This window comes from Panthera pardus, unplaced genomic scaffold (genome assembly GCF_024362965.1).
Source record: "Panthera pardus isolate Hobbes unplaced genomic scaffold, ASM2436296v1 HiC_scaffold_8, whole genome shotgun sequence".
NCBI classification, from domain to species: Eukaryota; Metazoa; Chordata; class Mammalia; order Carnivora; family Felidae; genus Panthera; species Panthera pardus.
The window spans coordinates 64,672,055-64,693,031 of NW_026527013.1; the positions used below are offsets into that span (position 1 = coordinate 64,672,055).

The 20,977-nt window shown below is 54.0% G+C and overlaps 1 protein-coding gene across 2 annotated transcripts in view; it reads left to right on the forward strand.

Annotated features, from left to right (window-relative positions):
* The first annotated feature begins 246 nt into the window (after positions 1-246).
* The window catches only part of VWC2 (von Willebrand factor C domain containing 2), a 124,578-nt gene continuing 103,847 nt past the window's right edge, over positions 247-20,977 (forward strand). For both annotated transcript variants that reach the window (XR_008420198.1, XM_019451004.2), the window contains exons 1-2: positions 247-356; positions 2,291-3,113. Coding sequence is in view for 1 of the 2 variants with exons in the window: in XM_019451004.2 (XP_019306549.1) it covers positions 2,394-3,113 (720 nt within the window). In the remaining variant the exon portion in view is untranslated. The remainder of the gene's footprint in view (positions 357-2,290; positions 3,114-20,977) is intronic.

Sequence of the window (20,977 nt, forward strand, 5' to 3'; positions counted from 1 at the left end):
GGCAGAGATTCAGAAGGGACGCTGTCCGGATTTTTATGCGTTTCTTACTCTCACCCGTCTATACACCTCTGTGTCTCCGCATGCAAAGAGGAAAATAACTCGCGACAGTCGGCTAAGCTAACGCGGCCTTCGAATTCCAAATCGAAGAGTTTGGGGGGTTTTCAACAGGGGCCAAACCAAGCTGTCCACAGGCAGGAAGGCCGGGGCGGGGGGGGGGGGGGTAATTAGGAAGGAAGAAATTGAAGAAAAGAATCAAGGAAAGAAAAAGGCGCGGATGAAAGGCGCAGTGGAGAGTGAGTGACGAGGCAGGAGAATGGCAGCCGGGGTGGGCAGGCGGCCGCGCGAGGGACTGACAGGTGGGTCGCGCTGCCGGGCGCGGGAGCGAGGGGGCGGGAGGTCCCTGACTCCCCGCGGCGCCAGGCCGCCGCAGCGACGCCTGGCGAGAAAGCGGGGGCCGCCGCGGAGGGAGCGGGGAGCGCGCGGGGCGGGAGGCGGCGGGAGGCGGGCGCGCGGGCTCCCTGGCCGGCCCGGTGCCACTCGCCCGGCCGCCCGGCCGCCCGCCCGCCGCGCTCCGGGCTTCTCCTGGCTCCCTCCGACGCGCCGCGGCGGCCCGGCCTCCGGTCACCTGGCGCGGCGACCTCCCCGCGCCCCGCGGCTGGAGAAGGCGAGGCCGAGCCCGGCGGCCCCAGGGCGCGCTCGGCGGCGGAGCCGCGGGGACGAGACCCGGGGCGGAGCGGCGGAGGGCGGCGCGGGCGCGGACGCGAGTTGGGCAGCGCGCCGGGCAAGCCCGCGGAGCCGCCCTAGCCGGGTGCACGCGCCGGGCGGAGCGCGCAGGTGGGGCTGCCCTCACCGCGCTGCGCCCCGCGCGGCTCCCCCGCCGGCAGGAGGATGGGCGCCGGCGCCCGGGGACCGCGCCCGCCGCTGCCGACCCGGAGCCCGCCGCGAGCCCGGCGTCCGGCCCGCGCCCTGCGCTCATGTATGTAGGCTGCGCGCCCGCCCCCGGGGCCCGAGGGTGCATGTGGGGTGTCGGCGCCCAGAGCTCCGGGACGCGCCCGGGGCACCGCTCCACCCTCTGGCTGCTCGGGAGGACCCCATCCTCCCGAACCCCCGACCCCAAGTTTGTAATCTGGTGGCTCGCCCTGGGCTGCGGTCCATCGAGCCGGGGCTGGGAGTGAGCACAGGGCACAGTCGTTCTAGGTCTCCTGGAGGGGGGTTTGGGCGGTGGGAGGGGGCGGGGTAAAGACCCCCTGGAGCGCGCCGGGTGGAGGGGTGGAGGATGGACGGCGAGGTGGGGAGAGGCTGGGTTGCCCGCACCCTGCGGCGCGTCTAGGGTTCTCGTGGCCCCTTTGGGCGGCAGAAACTTTGGGATCCAGAGAGGCTTTGGGAGATGGGGAGAGTGAAAGGGACTCGCTCCCGCCCTGCACCCCCAGCTCCCCCAACGCACTGCTTGGTGCTGCCTGGGCACTTCGGGCTCCACCGCTACGACCTCCCACCCCCCCTCCCCCCCGCCCTGGGTGAAAGCGATCACGAACCCAGCGCTGCGGCCCGCTCGGGGATCTCTCGCCAACGCTCCGAGTTGCTGAGCGGCTGGCAGGGCGCGGGGGGACCCGTGGGGGAGCCGAAGCCTCCGGGACCCCCGACCCCGCCGCCGGGGGCGGTCAGGGACATCCTCCCGAGCTTCTGGGCCAGGGGAGGAGGGCGGGGATGTGGCTTCTGCTCCCTGTCCAGCAGGCATTTAAAAAGTTGTTGGGAAATGAATCACGGGGTCCTGGGAGCTCTGTTAACCCCCTCCCTCCCCGTTCCCCAAAGGCCCTAAGGAGAGCCAGGGGGGTCCCCCCACATCCTCCCGCACGGTCTCCCGTGCCCAACTCCACTGCGGAATTCTCCATTGAGTAACCTTTGAGACCGCGTGGCTGGCACCCCAGGGGGCACACCCCGGGCTCCCGGATTATGTGGCTCCATCCGAGTTTCGCAGGGGGGCGCGGGACCGGCTCGCTGCATTCCGGCAGCCGCGGCTCCGCCACCCGCCCAGGGCCGTCCCCACCGCTAGCCGCGGCCGCGGGAGAAACGCCGCCGGCCGGCATCTCTCGGGGACCCCGCCGCCACGTCCGCGTGCCCCATCTGTGAGGTCTGGGGGGCCGGCGGGGCTCCGACGCTGGGCATGCTGCCCCCGCCCGCGCCGCACGGCTCGTTCCTCTAGAGCGCTGCCGGGGCCGGGCGGCGCGGGGCCGGGTGGGGGCCGGGCGCGCGCGGGCCGCGGGGCTCAGCTGTGCTGCTGTTCTCTCCGCAGGGACGGCGGCTCCCGGCTGGCGGCGGCGCGCCCCCGGGCTGTGAATGCGACTCGCCCCTCGGCCGCGCTCCCCGCCCGCCCGCCCGCCGGGACGTGGTAGGGGATGCCCAGCTCCACTGCGATGGCAGTTGGCGCGCTGTCCAGTTCCCTCCTGGTCACCTGCTGCCTGATGGTGGCTCTGTGCAGTCCGAGCATCCCGCTGGAGAAGCTGGCCCAGGCGCCGGAGCAGCCGGGCCAGGAGAAGCGCGAGCACGCGTCTCGGGACGGCCCGGGGCGGGTGAGCGAGCTCGGGCGCCCCGCGAGGGACGAGGGCGGCGGCGGCCGGGACTGGAAGAGCAAGGGCGGCCGCGGGCTCGCCGGCCGGGAGGCGTGGAGCAAGCAGAAGCAGGCCTGGGCCGCCCAGGGCGGGGGCGCCAAGGCCGGGGACCTGCAGGGCCGGGCCCGCGGGGACACCCCGCAGGGGGAGCCCCCGGCCGCCGCCGCCGCCGCCGCTGCCGCCGCCGCCGCCCAGGACGCGGCCGGCCCGGACCTGGCGCCCACGCCAGAACCGCCGGAGGAGTACGCGTACCCGGACTACCGCGGAAAGGGCTGCGTGGACGAGAGCGGCTTCGTGTACGCCATCGGGGAGAAGTTCGCGCCGGGCCCCTCGGCCTGCCCGTGCCTGTGCACCGAGGAGGGGCCGCTGTGCGCGCAGCCCGAGTGCCCGCGGCTGCACCCGCGCTGCATCCACGTCGACACGAGCCAGTGCTGTCCGCAGTGCAAGGAGAGGAAGAACTACTGCGAGTTCCGGGGCAAGACCTACCAGACTCTGGAGGAGTTCGTGGTAAGAGGCGAGCGCCCGCCGGGGCCACTTTGCACCTCCCGCCGCGGGGTGAAACCTCCCCGCGCGCTAGGCGCCCCCACTTTGAAGAAGAGGCGCGTTCTGGTTCCCAGAGGCGGACAGCGCTGTGCTCGCGTCCCCTCAACACGATCTGTCTTTTCAGAGCGGAGGTAATCTTTAAGGCAAAGTGGCCGATCCACGTTAATTTCTCTGGTCTTCGCCGTGAAAGGGTTTGGAGAGGGTGAGGCCCACGGCATTGAGGGGACGGCCGCCCCCCAACCCCCAGCACTTACTGGCTGTGCTGTCCCTGGTAATCCACTGCTTCTAATTTAAAAAGCGTGGCCGCTGAAATGCTCAACCTGTTTCCAAACACGGGGTAATTCGGCGTGCCATTTGGGGTATAGTCTTCTGCTAATAGCTAATTAAGGGAGACCATTCCTATAAATAAGCCATCTCCCCAGATTATGGGTTGGAGTATCACGCAAATGTCCTCAAAAGGAAAAGAAAATGCTTGATCATTGGATGCCAAAACAGTGGATGGCAAAAACCAGAAAGTGTGGTTTAGGGTTATTATTATTATTATTATTATCATCATTATTATTATTATTTTAGGGGCATACTAGTAACAGTGTTTACAGCGCTGGCCATCTCCTGAGCACCTACTGTGCGTCAGGCTGCAGGCCGCGCTTTTCCCGTGTGTTAACTTGGTTAAACCTCATAACATACTGTGAAACAGATGCTTACCTGTGATCTCCGGTTGATGGGGAAGAGGAAACTGAGGCACAGAATATTTAAATAACAGGGTGAAGACAAGGTTGCCGTTAAGAAGCAGACTCATGAGTCAGGCCGAGCTGTGCTAATGCACATTGTCTGCTTTTCCCCTTACATGCTGCTATGTGAAACAGAAGCCCAGCCCCGCTGGGGCACAGGTTTGGATGGAGATGCTGGCCCCTTGCACGTGCTGGTCCCTCGGGGAACTCTAACAGCCCTGCCTCTCCCCCGCTCTGTGGCCTGGGCAGAACTGCACAGATCTTCATCCAGACCCCCCAAGGGAGGCCTGTCTGGACACGTGGCCTGTTGACTGGGCAGAGAGAGGGTTTTCTGGGTGACAGGGGGCGTCCTGGGGCCTGCAACCCCCAGCACTGAGCAGGGAGGGAAGGCAGGGGGAAAGGAATCCTGCTGGAGGCCCCCGGAGCCCAGCCTCGGAGATCCACACATTCAGGATATGCCCAGGATGTGATGGCCCCTAAGGAATTTGAAGAATCAATCCCTGGTGTGGTAGAAATAGAAAGCCAGGAAGGACTGATCTGTAGATAAGGTAGCAAGTGTGGAAGGAGTGCTGGGATTTAGAGTCGGGAAACACAGGTGTCCATCCTGGCCTTGCCACTAACCAGCACGACAAGGACAAATCGCATCTTTCCTCTGGGGTTGTTTTCCTCATCTGTTAGCTAAGGCTGGTTGGAGCTCTAACGGCCGGCCTCATGCCCAGGATGCATCCCCAGGCCAGCCTGTTTAGCACAGTTGTTCACTCCAGCCCTTCGAAGAAACAAAGACAACTTTGTCGAGAAACTCCTATGAACCAGACCCTGACCATACACCAGGAGTTAGGTAGGCGCCCTGCCCTCACAAGGCTCCCTTGCTAGTGGGAAGCCGGGCACACGTCTCCCCAGGTGCGTTGGTGCTGAAGCAAAGGTCCTGGCAAAACCCAGGTACCTTCCCAGGTGCCTACCCAGAGGTACCTTCCTTACCCAGAGGTAGGTATCTACCCTGGGAAGAGGTATCTTCCCTACCCAGGGGTACCTTCCATGTTGGCCTGGGCCGGGGCTGTAGGCATGAGCCCAACAAAATAATTCTCTTGAGTTTTAGGCTCATGAGAAAAATCTCTCAGGGTTATAAGAACAAAGGCAAGTCGTTAGTTTTTATCGTTTGCATTTGTTGGTTCCATTGTATCTTGTTTTATAGTCATTTCCTAAAAGAGTCTCACGAAGTCAGCTGCATTTTGATCTAAAAATCCCAGACACGCCACAAGGTGGCCAGTCATTTGCCTGAGATGACAGACAGAAGAATTCAAACTTGTGTTGTAGTAATTCATCGCTAAGTGCTGGGTGCCACGGAGCTGCCTTTGCGAGCCAGGGAAGGGGTGGGGGTGGGGGGGGACTCTTATGTGATTCAAAAATCGTTGGTCAGGAAGCAGAACGTGTTGCAGGCTCTGGAGATGGGGGATGTTGGCAACAAACGGGAGATTGGAGAGATGATACTCTTGGGAAGAATTAAGGTACCCATGAACCTCTCTTTTGAGTGTTAAGTACATCTCTCGTCTCCAAGTGGTACTTCATTCTCAACTTTCATCCAGTCATCAGCGGCTGCCAGGATGGACACGTGCATGAATGTCGCAAAGCTTCTACGCGTTCGGTGTCGCGCTTGCTCCCCTAACACGCACAACCCCCTAATGATTTCATTCTGCACGATGTGTATGTCATGCTCGTTTCTGTGACTAGGGGGGTTGCAGTTACGCCCAGCTGCGGTGCCGAGTGCCTGGGCACGACCACTGTCCACCTCTCTGCTCTGGAGGTTCTGGGCTTTCAGCGAGAGCTCCGCTAGTGTGGTCTGTAGTTTGCACAGCACCGTGTGCGGGCAGTGAAAAAGGAGAGCACGTTCTGTCTGAAGCGCTTTGCTCTTCTCCGAAGAAAAGGTTAAGGAAACAGGGGTTGTGGTCCGTGTGTGTCTTGCTTGGAATGCTGGTCACCGCAGCAAGGAAGGAGGGGAAAGGGAAGCCAGTGCTGGGCCTCCTTCCCCGGGAGGCACACAGGTGTCTGAGGCGTCAGTTCTGTGCTTCCCCAGAGAGAGGGAGGTAGTGATGGAGGCTGGGGGCTCACTCTGGGCGTCTGTCTGGGAAACAGATCCTGCCTGGTGCCTGTGATGCTGTGCATCTGGCCCCTGCGAGGCGGCTTCCCTCCGTCTTCCTGGGCTGCTCTTTCTTGGGCATGTGGCTCTTTGCCCAATTTTCACAGTTTCGTCTTTTCCCTCCTCTCCCTGCTCCCTACAGACGCCATCACAATCCCTCTTCTTCGCAGCTTGGCTGATAATCTCGGCCAGATGTCAGTGGAAGACCTCACTCGCCACGCCCACGAAATCCCCTTACGCTGATAATGACTAGAGTAACATCCTCATGTCTCTAGGGGTGTTTGCAACTTAATTTGTGTAGCCACGTAAAAATGTAGTTGCTGGTGGAGTTTTCTCCACTGCGTCTCAAATTCCACCAAGTGGTCTGTTCTTCAACTTACACGAGCAGGTATCCAACTTTGGAGAAGGAAGCCTGGTCTGCTGGTTTGTATTTTTTTTTTTTTTTATTTTAAAATGAATGGCATTTTCACGTGTTCTCTGCTTCCTGGGGACATGCTCATTTGCTGGCATTGCCGTCATAAAGGACCACAGACCAGGCAGCTTAAACCATAGAGATTTATTGTTTCACGGTTCTGGAGGCTGGGCGTCCGAGATCAAGGTGGGGGCAGGGTTGGTTTCTTCGGAGGCCTCTCTCCTTGGCGTTGTAGACGGCCGTCTTCTCCCTGTGTCCTCACCAAGTTCACGCTCTGTGTGCGTCTGCGTCCAGTCTCCTCACACAGGTCATATTAGATTGGGGCCCACCTGGATGACCTCATTTTAACGTAATTGCCTCTGTAAAGATCTTGTCTTGAAATACGGTCACAGTTGGAGGTACCGGGGGTTGGCACCTGAACCTGAGAATTTGGGAGGGAGGGCACAGTCCAGGCTGTAACATAGCCATAACAGGTGTCGGAGGCCAGAGTTGACCTCACATGGACGAGCCCAAGGAGATACAAGGACTGTGGCCAGGGGAAGCCTCCCTGGCAAGTACGATTGAAGAAAGAATTTACAAAGAAGGTGCAGGGGTGATTGGTGATAAACTCACTGCCCGAGAAGCATAGCCAGGCAGGCAGCCCACCTAAACCACTGTCGTTCTGTGCCTATTCCATTCCGAGCGCTGTTAGGACCTACTGTACTGCTTATGGCGGTAGATTTGTGAGCCAGACACAACTAATGAGTGGCTCTCCGGTGGGGGCTCCCTGGAGCAGTTTCAGATCTGCCCCGATGACTACCAGGCAGGAAGGCAGGCAGCAGGTCAGATTTGGAGTTTACCAACAGAAAACAATTGCAGTTTAAGCCACAAAATTAAGTTGTTCCCCTCACGGGGTCTCCTGATGCCCTGGGGGACCGTGAGGTTAGAAGCGGGGTCTGCAAGCTTGTCCCAGTGCTTTGTAGCATCTAAGCAATTTATACAACCCCCGCCTGTGGATAAGGCCCTCCAGGAACACGAACACTGCTCGCGTCTTGGCTTCTGGGTCGTGTGATGCCAGTTCCGCCTGTCCGCGGTGGCTCTCGTAGTGATCAGGAACTCTGATTAGCAATTGTGGAAGTCTTTGAAGAAAAAGAGACGCTGCATTATTAATAAGTACTGCTTGCTCGCCTGTTTTTCAGAGCGAGAGGCCTGTTGAACCGGAGGCAGCTGGACAGAGATCCGCAGGCACGGGGATGTGGGGCCGCCGGGGAGCCCAGGCTCTCCCAGGGCGTCAGTGTCTGACCCATGATTAACCCTGCTGCAGAATCTCCTTTCCAGAAGTTTAGTAATGAAAAAACTTCCTCCATGAAATCTGGAATCAAAAGCTCCAAGTAGATCTCTATTGCAATTATGAAAAGGTGCCAGGAGAGAGACACATTCATCATATTTTTCAGTTGCATGGTATTTATTTCCGTTCTTCAGGTTGATGTTACTTAACATAAAACAATACTATTATTATTTACCTTTGCAAAGTACAGTGAATCAAGCTGCGTAAAGCTAATGTTCTCTAGTCGGCCGGATGCTTGTGTTGTTGCTAAGCCTGAGTTTGGTTGGGTTCTGAGTAAGATTTTCTCAATTCTGGACCTGTCAGTTTCTGCCTTTCTTGCCCAAAGCCATTTAAACAGTAGCAGTTTGTTTTAAAAATTTTTTAATGCTTATTTATTTTTGAGAGAGAGGGAGACAGAGCACTAGCAGGGGAGGGGCAGAGAGAGAGAGAGGGAGACACAGAATCCAAAGCAGGCTCCAGGCACTGAGCTGTCAGCACAGAGCCTGAGGTGGGGCTTAAACTCATGAACTGCGAGATCATGACCCGAGCCAAAGTCAGACGCTCAGCTGACTGAGCCACTCAGGATCACTAAGAGTAACAATTGTTTTAAAGGGGGAAGTCCATATGCTTTCTCTGAAACTTTCCGGTGTGGCCAGGTGTTGACCTTCAAAATTCAACATGGTTAAGTGACTTGATCCAAGTTATGGAGCTAGTAAATGATGGAACCAGGATCTGAGTCCTAGACTGTTGCCCTTCCAACTATGCCATCTTATGCCCGTGACCATATGGTCATGAAGTGGCATCTTGTGTGTGACCACGAGAATCCCAGGTACGTGGAGAAGGGAAAGCTCGAACAGGTTTGGGACACCTGCCCCACATTTGTGTCCAGTGCTGGACCAACTTGGCCAAGGGGTTATTTTTGTGGGTTTGACTCAGGCCATCTAGAACAAAATAAGTATCTGTGTCCTTCCGAGTAGGACATCTTGAGTGTCCGCCTCCTTCAGTGCAAGTGGAGGGTCTCAGCGTCCTCTAGGACAGAGCACTTAACCCTCTAAAGATGTCTGTGTGAGCCCTTGTTCTGTTTCATTCTCGTACCCCTGAACAATTCTCAGAGCCTCCTATTTTCCAGTGGTCCAAAGTAAAGAGTATCCTGCTTATCTCTCAGTTTATGAGAAGTAAATGAGATATACGTGAAGGCAATTTGAACCTACAAAGCTCTGAACAAACTGAAAAAAAAAAGAGAGAGAGAGAGAGAGAATAAGCCTGCAGCCAGGTGAATGTGGTTTCTGGGGGCTTCCCTGGTGAGCGTGCCTCTTGTGGGAGGTGACTACCCCCCTGGAGGGTTTTTAGTCCCTGGGAAGACTGACTGTGGAGGTTCAGCATTAGGGAGGGCCTCTCTGGGGTTTTCCCATAAATATTTCCTTTGGTGGAAGGTATCTCCAAATCTGATCAATCCCAACAAGAATTTCTTCTTGCATTTTTTAATTCAAAAATATTTTTTTGCGGGTGCCTGGGTGGTCAGTCGGTCAAGCGTCCCACTTCGGCTCAGGCCACGATCTCACACTTCGTGAGTTCGAGCCCCATGTCAGACTCTGTGCCGACAGCTCAGAGCCTGGAGGCTGTTTCGGATTCTGTGTCTCCCTCTCTCTCTCTGCCCCTCCCCCACTCACAGTCTGTCTCTCTTTCAAAAACAAACCTCAAAAGAAAACATTTTTAAATATATTTTGGGGGGTAAATACTTGCCAGGCTTTGGACACGATCCTGGAGACATAACGCCAAACCTTGGAGTGCCCCCAGTAAACGGGCAGTGACCCCAACGTCGCAGGCAGTGACCACAAGGTGTGTGATGTGCTGTGAGAAGCATCGTGGGGCTCTGCAAGGCACCCAGCTGGAAGCTGCCCATCTAGACTCTTGTCGAAGGTTTGTTTTTAAATGACAGGGCATGCCTGGGACAGGTTTCTAGGGGGAAGAGGAGAAGAGTTTGTCTCAAAGAGCACAATTGTGAGTTTGGGTGGAAGATGATGCTTTTCCACCTAGCCTGTGTACCCTATAGCCATCCTTTGTGGTATGCTTCTGACCACATAGCTGGAAATCCTTTTTTTGCTGTTTCTGTTCCAAGCCTGAGATCCTGCCAGCTGGATTTCACTTCTCATTCTATTTCTGTCGGGCACTGGGGTGCGGCCAGGACACGGAGTGCCTTTCGAATCTGCAGAAAAGGATGATGTCAGGCATCTGCCCATGGCCCTGTGAGTTCTCTCAGAAGCCCGAGGCCCATGGAGAAGCATAGGGATGGAAAATTAAGAAGCCGTGTGGCTCTGTGCCATGATCTCTGGTTATGGTGGAAAGGATTTTGCTTTAAACGTGGTGAGACCACCCTTTGCCCGGGAATAGAGAAAACTAATAGCCCGAAAACCCAGCACTTAAAAAAACTCGTGAAATCCCAGATATCATAGAAAACACATCTTGGGGTGCCTGCGTGGCTCAGTTGGTTGAGCGCCCGACTTTGCTCAGATCATGATCTCACAGTTTGTGGGTTCGAGCCCCACGTCTGGCTCTGTGCTGATGGCTGGGAGCCTGGCACCTGCTTCGGATTCTGTGTCTCCCTCTCTCTCTGCCCCTCCCCCACTCGTGCTCTCTGTCTCTCTGTCTCTCTCTCTCTCTGTCAAAAATAAATAAACATTAAAAAAAAAAACCCACTCATCTTCTTAAAAGCACAGCTGAAATGGGAAAAAAAAATTGAGAAAAATTAATCCCTAGAGGTAAAATCCAGACAGGAAAGTCAGCCTTGCAGTGGTGACCATCTGAGAGCATCGTCTGATGCCTGGGATCGAGGCTGGGGTACCTGACAAACCCATGGCCCCAGGGAGAGAGAACATCACACCGGGGTGTATCTCATAAGGCCATGCTCCCCCAAAAAGCATGTCCTGCAAAGGAGGACTGCAGACAGACCCCCCTGGATGGGCCTCACGGCTGAGTTGAGCTGACAGGTTTTTTCTGAACATTTTCTGTATCTAGTGCATGTGCTGTCTTACGAGCATGAAGCTGCTTCCCTGGATGGTCCAGAAAATCCAGGTGGGGTATTTGTGCTGAAAGGCAGGGTTGGGGGGGGGGCGTCCCTGGCTGGCAATGACGACAGGTGTCTGATAGAAACAAATGTCCCCAGGAGGAATGCACCCTCCCCCGGGGCCGCAAAGAATCCCCACAAGTAGCATTCCAAAGAATGTGATAGCAAAATTAAAATTACACACAAGAAGGGGCATCGTAAGCAAGAGTTTGCTGAGACTAAAGTAATCCAGTGAGACCCAGATGTTGGAATAAAAATGAGACTATTTAATATGCAAAAACTCTATGTTGAAATAAAATGCATAGATAGACAAAACAAGTATATTCCCAATACTGATCAGTTTTGAAGAAGAATCAGGTAGAACTTGTATACAGCAGTATATAATAGTTTGAATTGATAATCAATGGGAGGGTTCAGCTTTACATCAGGTACAGGTTATAAGCTAATTCAACGAACTAGCAGATAGATTTGGAGAAGTCACCCAGAGTGAAATATGGACACATGGATGGAACGTAAGAAGGAGATGCTTTGTTACATGGAGGACAGAGAAGAGTTAACGTGGATCAGATCAGAATTCTGGAAGAGGCAGTAGAAAATACAGGAAAAATGAAGAGATGGAATGCCAGACATTCTAGTTGAAAGAAGTTGATTTTCCAATTAATGAATCCCTAGGAATTTAAAGAAAGGTAAACAGGAACACCTGGGTGGCTCAGTTGGTTAAGCGTCTGACTTCGGATCAGGTCATGTTCTCGAGGTTCCTGGGTTCCAGCCCAGCATCGGGCTCTGTGCTGACAGCTCAGAGCCTGGAGCCTGCTTTGGATTCTGTGTCTCCCTCTGTCTCTCCCCCTCTCCTGCTCGATTCTGTCTCTCTTTCAAAAATAAATAAACATTAAAAAATATTTAAAAAAAGAAAGATAAACAAAAATACATTCACCCGTAGCCATATCATAGTGAGACTGCAGAGCACTGAAGGCAAAAGATTTTAAGAGCATCCAGAGAAAACAGACTTTACCTTCAAAATAACAGTAACTAGGCCAACAGCTGACTTCTTATCACTGGTAGAAAGACCCCAAACAGTAGAAGAATGTGTTTAAAGAACAAAGAGAAAAGAAGAGTTAATCCAATTTACGTATCCAGCAAAACTATCCTTCAGGAAGGAGGCTGAATGAAGATATTTTTAAACAAAAATAGAGCATGCCACCAAATGAACCATAAGTAAAGCAACTTCAAAATGCAGTGTAAAGGATGAAACTCGGGAAGGAGAACATGACCTGGGAAGCCAAGTCACAGAGTCAAGAAGGAATGGAAGAAAAGTTACTGCTCACTGAAGCATAGACCAGTGGTTCTCAGCTGAGGGTCATGTTGCCCCTGTGGGGACTTGTTCAATGGGTGCAGACGTTTTTGGTGGTCAAAACTGGGGTGGGATGGGATGCTACTGACATCCAATGAGTGGAGGCCAGACATGCTGCCAAAATCCTACAGGGTGGAGAATGGCCCCTGATAACCAACATCCAGAGGGCTAGAATTGAACACCTGGACTACAGATACGGATTTTGAGTTCCAACTTTATCCTTAAACAAACAGGAAATGCCATCAGATACAACTGGTAAATGTTCTTGGAAAAAAGTTATTACCAGGGCAGGGGGTGGGGGGCAGCTAGCTCAGCTTTAGGCCAAATCATGCCATAGGTAAGCAGTTGCAAAGGCCCTCCTGCTTTCCAGGACTGCTGATCACAGATGCCACCAAGCTCCCTTTGCCTGTGGGTGATCATTCCTGCCCCTCCTGTAATAAAATTCAGATGTTTCGGGGCACCTGGGTGGCTCAGTCGGTTAAGCGTCTGACTTCAGCTCAGGTCATGATCTTACGGGTTCGTGAGTTCGAGCCCGGCGTCGGGCTTTGTGCTGACAGCTTGGAGCCTGGAGCCTGCTTCAGATTCTGTGTCTCCTCTCTCTCTCTGCCTCCCCCGCTCTTTCTCTGCCTCTCTGTCTCTAAAAATAAATAAAAACGTTGGGAAAAATATTTTTTTAAACTTCAGATCACTTCAAGATGATATGCCCCTCCTTCTTGGCTCTCGGTACCTGTTGTCCGTGAGGCAGCTCAGAAATAAATAGTAATGTCTCTACCAAAGTGTACCAGAATGATTGGTCCTCCCGTTTTGCCTTTTTGCTTTCCTCAAAGGTTGACATGCTACACAAATGTATCTCCCTTGTTCAGCTTTAAAAACAACCTCTCATATTTTACTTTTGAATGTCGTGTGACTTTTGAAAGCGGTCCCTCAGTAGGAGGCTTAGGGCAGAGAAAACACAAACTTAGTTTCAAACAAGCCACGACTCTTACTTATTAATTCCCGTGAAGGTATCAGAAGCTATAGCTGGGCTCCTGGTCCCACTCTTGAATCATTGATGGTTATATTCTGAGCGACACTCGGCCCTGGGCCAGTGGACAGGTTGTCACGGGGGCATCTCTGTCCCCACAGCCACGGGGCAGGGAGTCCTCAGTGGCCAGGATGCCCTGCGCACGTGTTCTTTGACCCGCTGGTGGCTTAGCCATGTCACGCATGCAGACATTTCAGGGGTGGGTAGACTGGAAGAGAAAGAAATCAGACAAGGCCACTGGCTTCCCCTGGGCCTGTGAAGAGCCGGGGACGCAGGCAGCCTGAGGGATCAACTCGGCTCACGTCACCTCCGGCTGAGGGCGGAGATCCCCTCTGGTCCCCATGCCCTCCAGGAAGCCAAGGAAGAAAGCTCATCTTGCACCTGGTGACCGCCAGGGTCGGCTCTCTGGGACCTAAGAGCCAAGAGGATGTCTTTGTGAGTGAGCCCTGTCGTGTCTTCTCCACCGCGGACGGGGACTTCCCTATCTGGAGAAGAACAGGCTGGCAGTGTCCTGTTGTAATTCCAGGACGCTCTGGAAGAGGCTCAGCTTTGGAAAGGAGCGCGGGGCCAATGGCATGAGCCCTGGGCTTGGGCCGCGGTCCAGCACCTTCCCGGGAATCAGCAACTGCTGTGCACGGAACGGAGCTTCAGGACAGTCAGACCCTGACCTCACATGTCGTCCAGACGGGTGTCTGCGTGGCCACCTGATAGCTGGGAAGTGTGGGCCCTGCTCCTGGAGCCTGGCCAGCTCTGGGCAGAGGAGACAGACGTGCTTCTTGGGTCGTCTTTGTTCCTCCCTGCCGAGGACAAGCCTTATTCTTGCCGTCTCGAAGGAAGAATGCCAACACGGAGCGGCATGGTTCTGTTTTCTTCTGGGGTGTGTGTGTGTGTGTGTGTGTGTGTGTTGTTAGGATGAGATGTGCCTATGGGTTTCAGCGTGTTAAGTTTCCTAGCGTGCCCCAGTCCCCACCACTCGCTATCATGCACCTGGTTCACCACCTTGTTTTCTTACGCGACGGGCCCCTGAAAAAATTTTGAATTTGTGATCCTTCAGAGAGAACCAATCCCACATCCCGCCCTCATACCCACCTTTTAAAAGCCTACTCCTTGGAAGGCTTTTTTTTTTTTTTTTCAATGTTGATTTATTTAGAGAGAGAAAGCACAAGCTGGAGAGGGGAAGAGAGAGAGAGAGAGAGAGAGAGAGAGAGAGAGAGAGAGAGAATCCCAAGCAGGCTCCATGCTGTCAGCATGGAGCCCCACGCAGGGCTTGAACTCACAAACTGTGAGATCATGACCTGAGCTGAAATCAAGAGTCAGACGTTCAACCGGCTGAGTCCCCCACAGGCGCCCCATCTTTGAGAGATTTTTCATTTTAGTCATTTAGGTATAAAATGAGGAACAAGCCCTGTTTCTTTCTCTCCAGGGATAACTTATGTTTCACTCTTTATTCTAACACAAGAGGCTGTAGATTTTCCCATTTTTAAAACAGTGAAGTTTGGCTTTAACAACATCTTTCCCCGGGGCCCTTACCGCCCCAGTCTGGCCCCAGGCTGGCCCCAGGCTGGCAGTGCCCAGTTGGCAATGTGTCCTTTCCATTCAGGGCTTAGTTTAGGAATCTGAATGAGCAGAGCATCTATTAATGTAAACCAACCCCCCCAAGTCTCAATGGCACCCTGCTCCCAGGGTCAGAGGAGAGGGGCTCTGTGCAGACCCAGTATCCCAGCATGGGGGTCCCGGTCTGGCTGCCTGTGATCACGGGCTCTCCTCTCTCCCTGCCCTGCTCTGTGTGCAGCGGGCCAGGGTCTGGGGGCCAGGGGCTGGCCCACTGTGGGCACATGTCTGCCCCCACTGCAGAAGTTTACAGACATTTACTTCTCACAGTTCTGGAGGCTGGGAGTCTGACATCATGGTGCCAGCAAGGTCTGGTTCTGTTGAGGCTCAAGATGGCCACCTTCTCCCCAGGTCCTCATACGATGGGGAGAAAGCTGACCGCGATCACCAGGCTCTTCCTTGTATTTGAAGGACAGGAATCAAACCTTGGGGCCCCACCCTCCTGACCTCAGCTCCCATCCCACTGGGGGGTTAAGGCTCCAACGTTAATTTTGGGGGGACCCAAACACGCACTCCATGACAGGAAGCCCGCATGGTCTTTTTCGCATCTCATCTGACCGTGTGATCTGTCAGGTCAGAACATTCCAGAATGTTCACCAATGTTCTTCTAGCCAAGCTACTCAGCTGTTTGCCACCAAGAAGAATGCACCACGTAAACATGGCCAGCATTTTTCTCCCTTCTCTTAAGTGAGTTCCCTCATGATCTGTGTTAATCTGAGGGAATCCATCACGAGGGGATTTGAAGGACGTGATTAGACAGTCTTGCCACAAGCTAAACCACGAAGAAGGAAAAGCCACTCTCTGATGTGGCGTTGGGGTGTCAGACTGTTGTACTGTTAGTCTGTTGTGTGGTGGGCGGGGTGGTTTTCTTCCCCTCACTGAAAAGCTGACAGCTTCTGGGGACAGTTCTTAATTAAGTCCCTTTGTGTGCAAATCCGTTCTCTGACAGAGTGGAAAGACAAAGAGAACAACAACAACAAAAATAATCTCTCCTGCAGGGCCTGGGGAGCCGCAGTGTTCTGTCGCTGGGTGGCCAGTGGCTTGTGCTGGAGGCTGGAAGGTGGCCAAGGATCAAGCCCATCTCACTTTGGGGAACAGAAGGCAGGGCAGAGGGGCACGCAGGTCCGAGCACTCCGTGCTGGTCCTGACCGATGGAAGGCCTGGAGGATGCAGGCTGGCAGGCAGGTGCATCGGTGTCCCTGAAGGACCCTGCTGTTTTCCCATGTGGAAATGGAGCTTCGCAGGTGCCTTGCCTAGTTTAATAAGACGGTTTCAGGTAAGCGACCTGACGTAGCCTTGGGGAGAGATCTGCTTCTAGGGGACTGTGGAAAGAAAGCCGTGCCCTGCATAGCACCTCCCGGCTTCTTGCAGGGAGACCTGGGGAGGCCTTGGACGCATGCATGATGCTTGTACAGGAGAGGCGCGGTGGTCCAACCAGACCCCCAGTTCAGGCTGCTTCCCCGGAGGTTCTTGGCAAATCACCAGACTGGGGGGTGTGTTTCACTCCGGGGAGGTGGGGGGGGAAGCAGAGTTGAAAGGCAGCGCTCCAGCATTTTTCTCCAGCGCCCAAATAACACAGCTCCCGGCAATGGGAAGCTAATAAGACCCGGTGGTTTAAATAGAAGGGGACTTTGTGATTTCCCTCTGAGTGCATCACACGTTAACAAGTGTGGCTGCCTGGCACTTTGAAAGCAAGCTCGGCAGCTGGAAAGGACGCTTTCGCCATCTGGTGACAAAAATGTGACAGTGACTTTGGGGAAGCTGCCGGTCATCCCCAGCAAAGTTTTTAGTTGGTGCCTCTGGCAACTTGTTGCTGAATTCAACAGGGTCGTCAGATAAATTCCGTGACAGGGTCAGGATGTGCAAACAGAACTCAGGTGCGCAAACGCTGAAGAAGTAACGCTCCTGAGTTTTAGGATGATTTCCTTCCGCTCCGGGGCTCCCCACACCTGCCGATGGTGGAAAACGTGGTTCTGTATCAGTTCAGTTGTGAAGTGTCTTAGGGGTATCTCTGTCCTTTGAGGTCTTAGGAATCTCATCTCTTCTGGGTAATTACTCAGCATCTGAGGATTTCTACCTCTTGAAAGACATTCTCCTCTACTTTCATTCTTCCTAAGACGCGCTGGAAAGATCCCGTTGGCCTTAGGACGTTGGGAAGGGCACCTTGTCCCCATGGCATCCTCTGCATATTGGAGTTTTCTCTCTTCGCTCTCGTTCCAGCCCAAACCCACAACTTTGCCTGGAAAATTCTTTTTTTTTTTTTTTAAGTTCATTTATTTTGAGAGAGAGACAGCGCAAGTGAGCGAGGGGCAGAGAGAAAGAGAGAGAGAGGGAGGGAGAGAACCCAAGCAGACCCTGCATTTTCAGCCCAGAGCCCGACACAGGGCTCGAACTCGTGAACTGTGAGATCATGACCTGAGCCAAAGTCAAGAGTCAGACGCTTAAACCGACTGAGCCCCCTGGCGCCCCTGCCTTAAAAATTCTTAATATGCACCCAGCTCACTTAGCATCTGGCACTGTCTGCCATTCTGTTAGCTTCTCTCCCGTGTCTTTATGCCCTAGCTCCCTAGCCAGACTGAACACTGGGGTGAGTGGTGGGATTTTCTTCATACCTCCCTTTGAGAGTGCAGGAGTCCAGAGGGCAGGGAGCCTGGGGGGCTGGCGATGGGACCTGGTGTCGCAGCCCCAGGACCCGTGTGTACATCACCCCAAATCTGCAGGTTGGACACGTCCAGATCTTACATCTTCCATAGTTGGATTTGAAAAGAAGTTTGTCCCTTGGGTGAGTAAGGGGGCCTGGATCCCCAGCTACTTGGCACAAATCGTAGCTATTTAAAGGCAAAGAGAAGAGAACGGTAAAAAAATATGCAAAAGGAAGAGTGTGGTGTGACATCTGTGCCCTAAGTCTGGGACTCGATCGCTCCAGAATCTGGAGGCTGTGTTTTCTCAGCTCCAGCCGTGCACTTTGCCTTTTGGTTTCCAAACATGCGTTTACAAGCCCTGGGATCCCTTCTGTAAAGTCACTGCCTTAGTGTTCAACTCATTCTAGTGACTGTGTCTTCTCTCCCATTAGTGGATTAAATGTGGAATCCAAATCTTGATCCCTCTCTGTAGAGAGATTCACCTTTATTTCCTTGTCCTTGGGTGTGGGTGTCTGATCCCTGAGCGCCTGTTCATAAGGCGCTGACCGACTCTTCCTGAGGCAACGCTGTAGATTTTTTTTTTTTTTTATGTTTTTCATGATGTGCTGTCCAAGTTCATTTCAGCTCTTTCTTGAAATTTTGAAAGCTTATTTATTTTGAGAAAGAAAGAGCAAGCAGAGGAGGGGCAGAGAGAAGGAGAGAGAGAATCCCTGGTACTTGAGCACAGAGCCTGACCTAGGGCTCGAACTCATGATCTGTGAGATCATGACCGGAGTTGAAATCAAGAGTCGGACGCTTAACTGACTGAGCCACTCAGGCACCCCTAACCGTCACTTTCTTGACTCAGTCAGTATCTAGTGAGCCTGGATATTTGCACCGGCTCCGTTGCCGTAACAATCCCAGATGTGATGGGGACACTGCCCTGCTCTTGAGTCACCCTGGGATGAGTTGATTACTCACCAGCAGCCTGGGATTGGGGTTCTTGGAACCAGAGACTCTGCTCCAAGCCAGCGCTCCTGGAAGAATTCAAGGGGTGTTGAAGGGCAGGAAAGACCGGGAGAGAGGAGAGTAGAGGGAAATCCAGATTTCAGCATCCCTCTTTGTTTTCACGTTAATCTCACTTTGCGTCATTGCAGAACCCAGAAGTTTGGGGGTTATTACTGGAGGACCTCTGCTGATGAGGAAACAGAGAAGTGGGGAGAAGAGGTTATTTGATGTTGAATGGCTTTCAATGAGAAGGATCTATACTCAGCTCAGCTTCTCTGTCTTCTCTGTGTTGAGATTAATTCCATGTAGGAAAACATGGGAAATCGTTCGGGGAGGCTGCTGCCTCCCATTTGTCTGCTCCTAAGGAAGCATCTGCGTTTAGCCCAGAGTTGCTCCCTAACCACCAGGAGCCAGTGCATTTATTTGGTGGCAGTGAGGTTTCATGGCACCTTCTCAAGCAGTCGTGGTAGAAAGTTCCAGATTGGAATATAGCAGTGGTTGCCATCCAGGCAACGGGATTCAGGTGACACACAGCACTGTCTGCCTCTCACACGGCCAATGGCTCTCTTTGGCAGCACGGAACAGGAGGATGCGTTTAGGCCGGATTGGAGGAAAACAGGTGCCTGCCGGTGGATGGTGAACGAATCTGCCGTGCCGGCAGGAGAGAGTAGGAGGAGGGGTCTGAAGTGAGTTTCTGCCTCCCAGAGTGGGAAGAGATTTGGGACACGGGCAGGACCAAGATTCATAATCAACGTGCTTTCTGCAGTATTTCGGATCCCGGTCCTTCTCACGGTTACAGTGGTTATAATCGCAGTTACAGATCACACAAGGCAGCGCTTCGTACAGATCAGCGCCTAATTGGCACCGAGTTCACTAACGTAAGATACATGCGCTAAAGTACATGGCTGCTTATGCACAACTCGTACAGAAGTTCTCCGCTCCACTTCTGTACCTGTCTGGTCGAGATCTTTGTGTACAGGGCACTTGATTGAAGCACTATCCACTTGTGTTGGCATCATTTCGCCTGTAAGAATTGTCCCACCTATAAATCATGGTTCCTGTTCCTACTTGCTTGTTTAGAAATAGGTTCAGTCTTTAGTTCACCGTCCTTCGTGCCTGTGTACGTGTGATGCAGACACGTGTGTCATTACTGAGCATTACGAGGGTCTAACTAATTATCAGTTAGTCTCAAGTTAATCTCTCTCTGGAGCCTCTGCTGTGCACGTTGTATTTATGGTCGCTTTGTTGAGAACGTGCTCAGACAGGTCTGTCCCTCCTTGCTCTGCTTCAGGTGTCAAGGTAAGTTTCTTAGATCCACTTTGAGACCTGTCATTTGCGTGAGCAGTGTTGGCCGAGGAAGCCAGGATGGCATTCCCAGACTGGAGACCCTGGATCTGAGGCTGGCCCCAGGGTGCGTAGCTGGCTAACAGTCTTCTAAACTACTCCCAGCTCTCACGTGTGCTCTTACCTTCCAGGAAAATGGTGGAAATGGTATTGGTCCATCTGGGTTCAGGGCTCGGACAAATGAAGGAATGCCACAGAGCTTATCTTTAGTCTCACGCCCAGTTCCTGTTGTCCTTATCCAACCCATGTTCTGTCCACTCCTGGCACATACTGGCTGCTTGAGGATGGAGACTTTTCCTCAAACGCCCACATGTTCTTCTGGGCGATGCGTCTAAATTGCATGTGTTCATGGGGCTCCTGGGTGGCTCAGTCGTTTAAGCATCCAGCTCTTGATTTCAGCTCAGGTCATGATCACAGGGTTGTGGGATTGACCCCTGCATCAGGCTCTGAGCCGAACATGGAGCCTGCTTGGGAGTCTCTCTTGTAACCGTTATGTTGCAAAGAAGGGTATTTCTGTCACAAGGCATGCGATACCGTATGTAGGTTATGATTTGCTAAGTAGAGGTACTGTTGTTTTAAAGTTAGGTTGGGCCTGGCGGGGCAAGGACAACTTTGGAAGGGGAGAAAGGGTTGCCACCTTTGACTCCTAAGCGTGCCTTGGCAGTCTGTGTTGCGGGTCGCAGATGCATTCATGCACTGGGTGGGCTGACTTCTGGTTTCTGCAGTGGGACAGAGAACAGGGGATGGCAGGTGGGGACACTGCAGCTTTGGGGGTGCTCAGACCTGGCGGCTAGAGTCAGAACAGCTGCTTGGAATGTAGTGACGCCACGGGGCAGGCGAACCTCCCCCAGATGCTGGGATCAGCCGCCCGCGCCTGCTAGTGGCGGGGTGGGGGAGGGGCCAACCGTGCGTGTGGCACGGTGAGATGAGCCAGAAAGAGGGTCACTGTCACCCAGAATGCCCGATGGGCCCCGATGACTGCTGAGCCAAGCCCAGTGTCGAGGTTCTTGGGATCATGGGCTGTAGCTTCCCGTCTTCTTGGCGGCCTGTCCCCTTCTCTGTCGGTGGAGGGTCCCCGTGTTTCCAGCACAGAGGATCCTGAGCAAAGGTTGCTCTCATTAGGATACCACGGACCCTCTGGTGGTGCCTGCGTGTGGGTGGGGGGTGCAGAGGCGGGGCGGTGCCTGGTTTGGGTGGGGGGGTGCAGAGGCGGGGCGGTGCC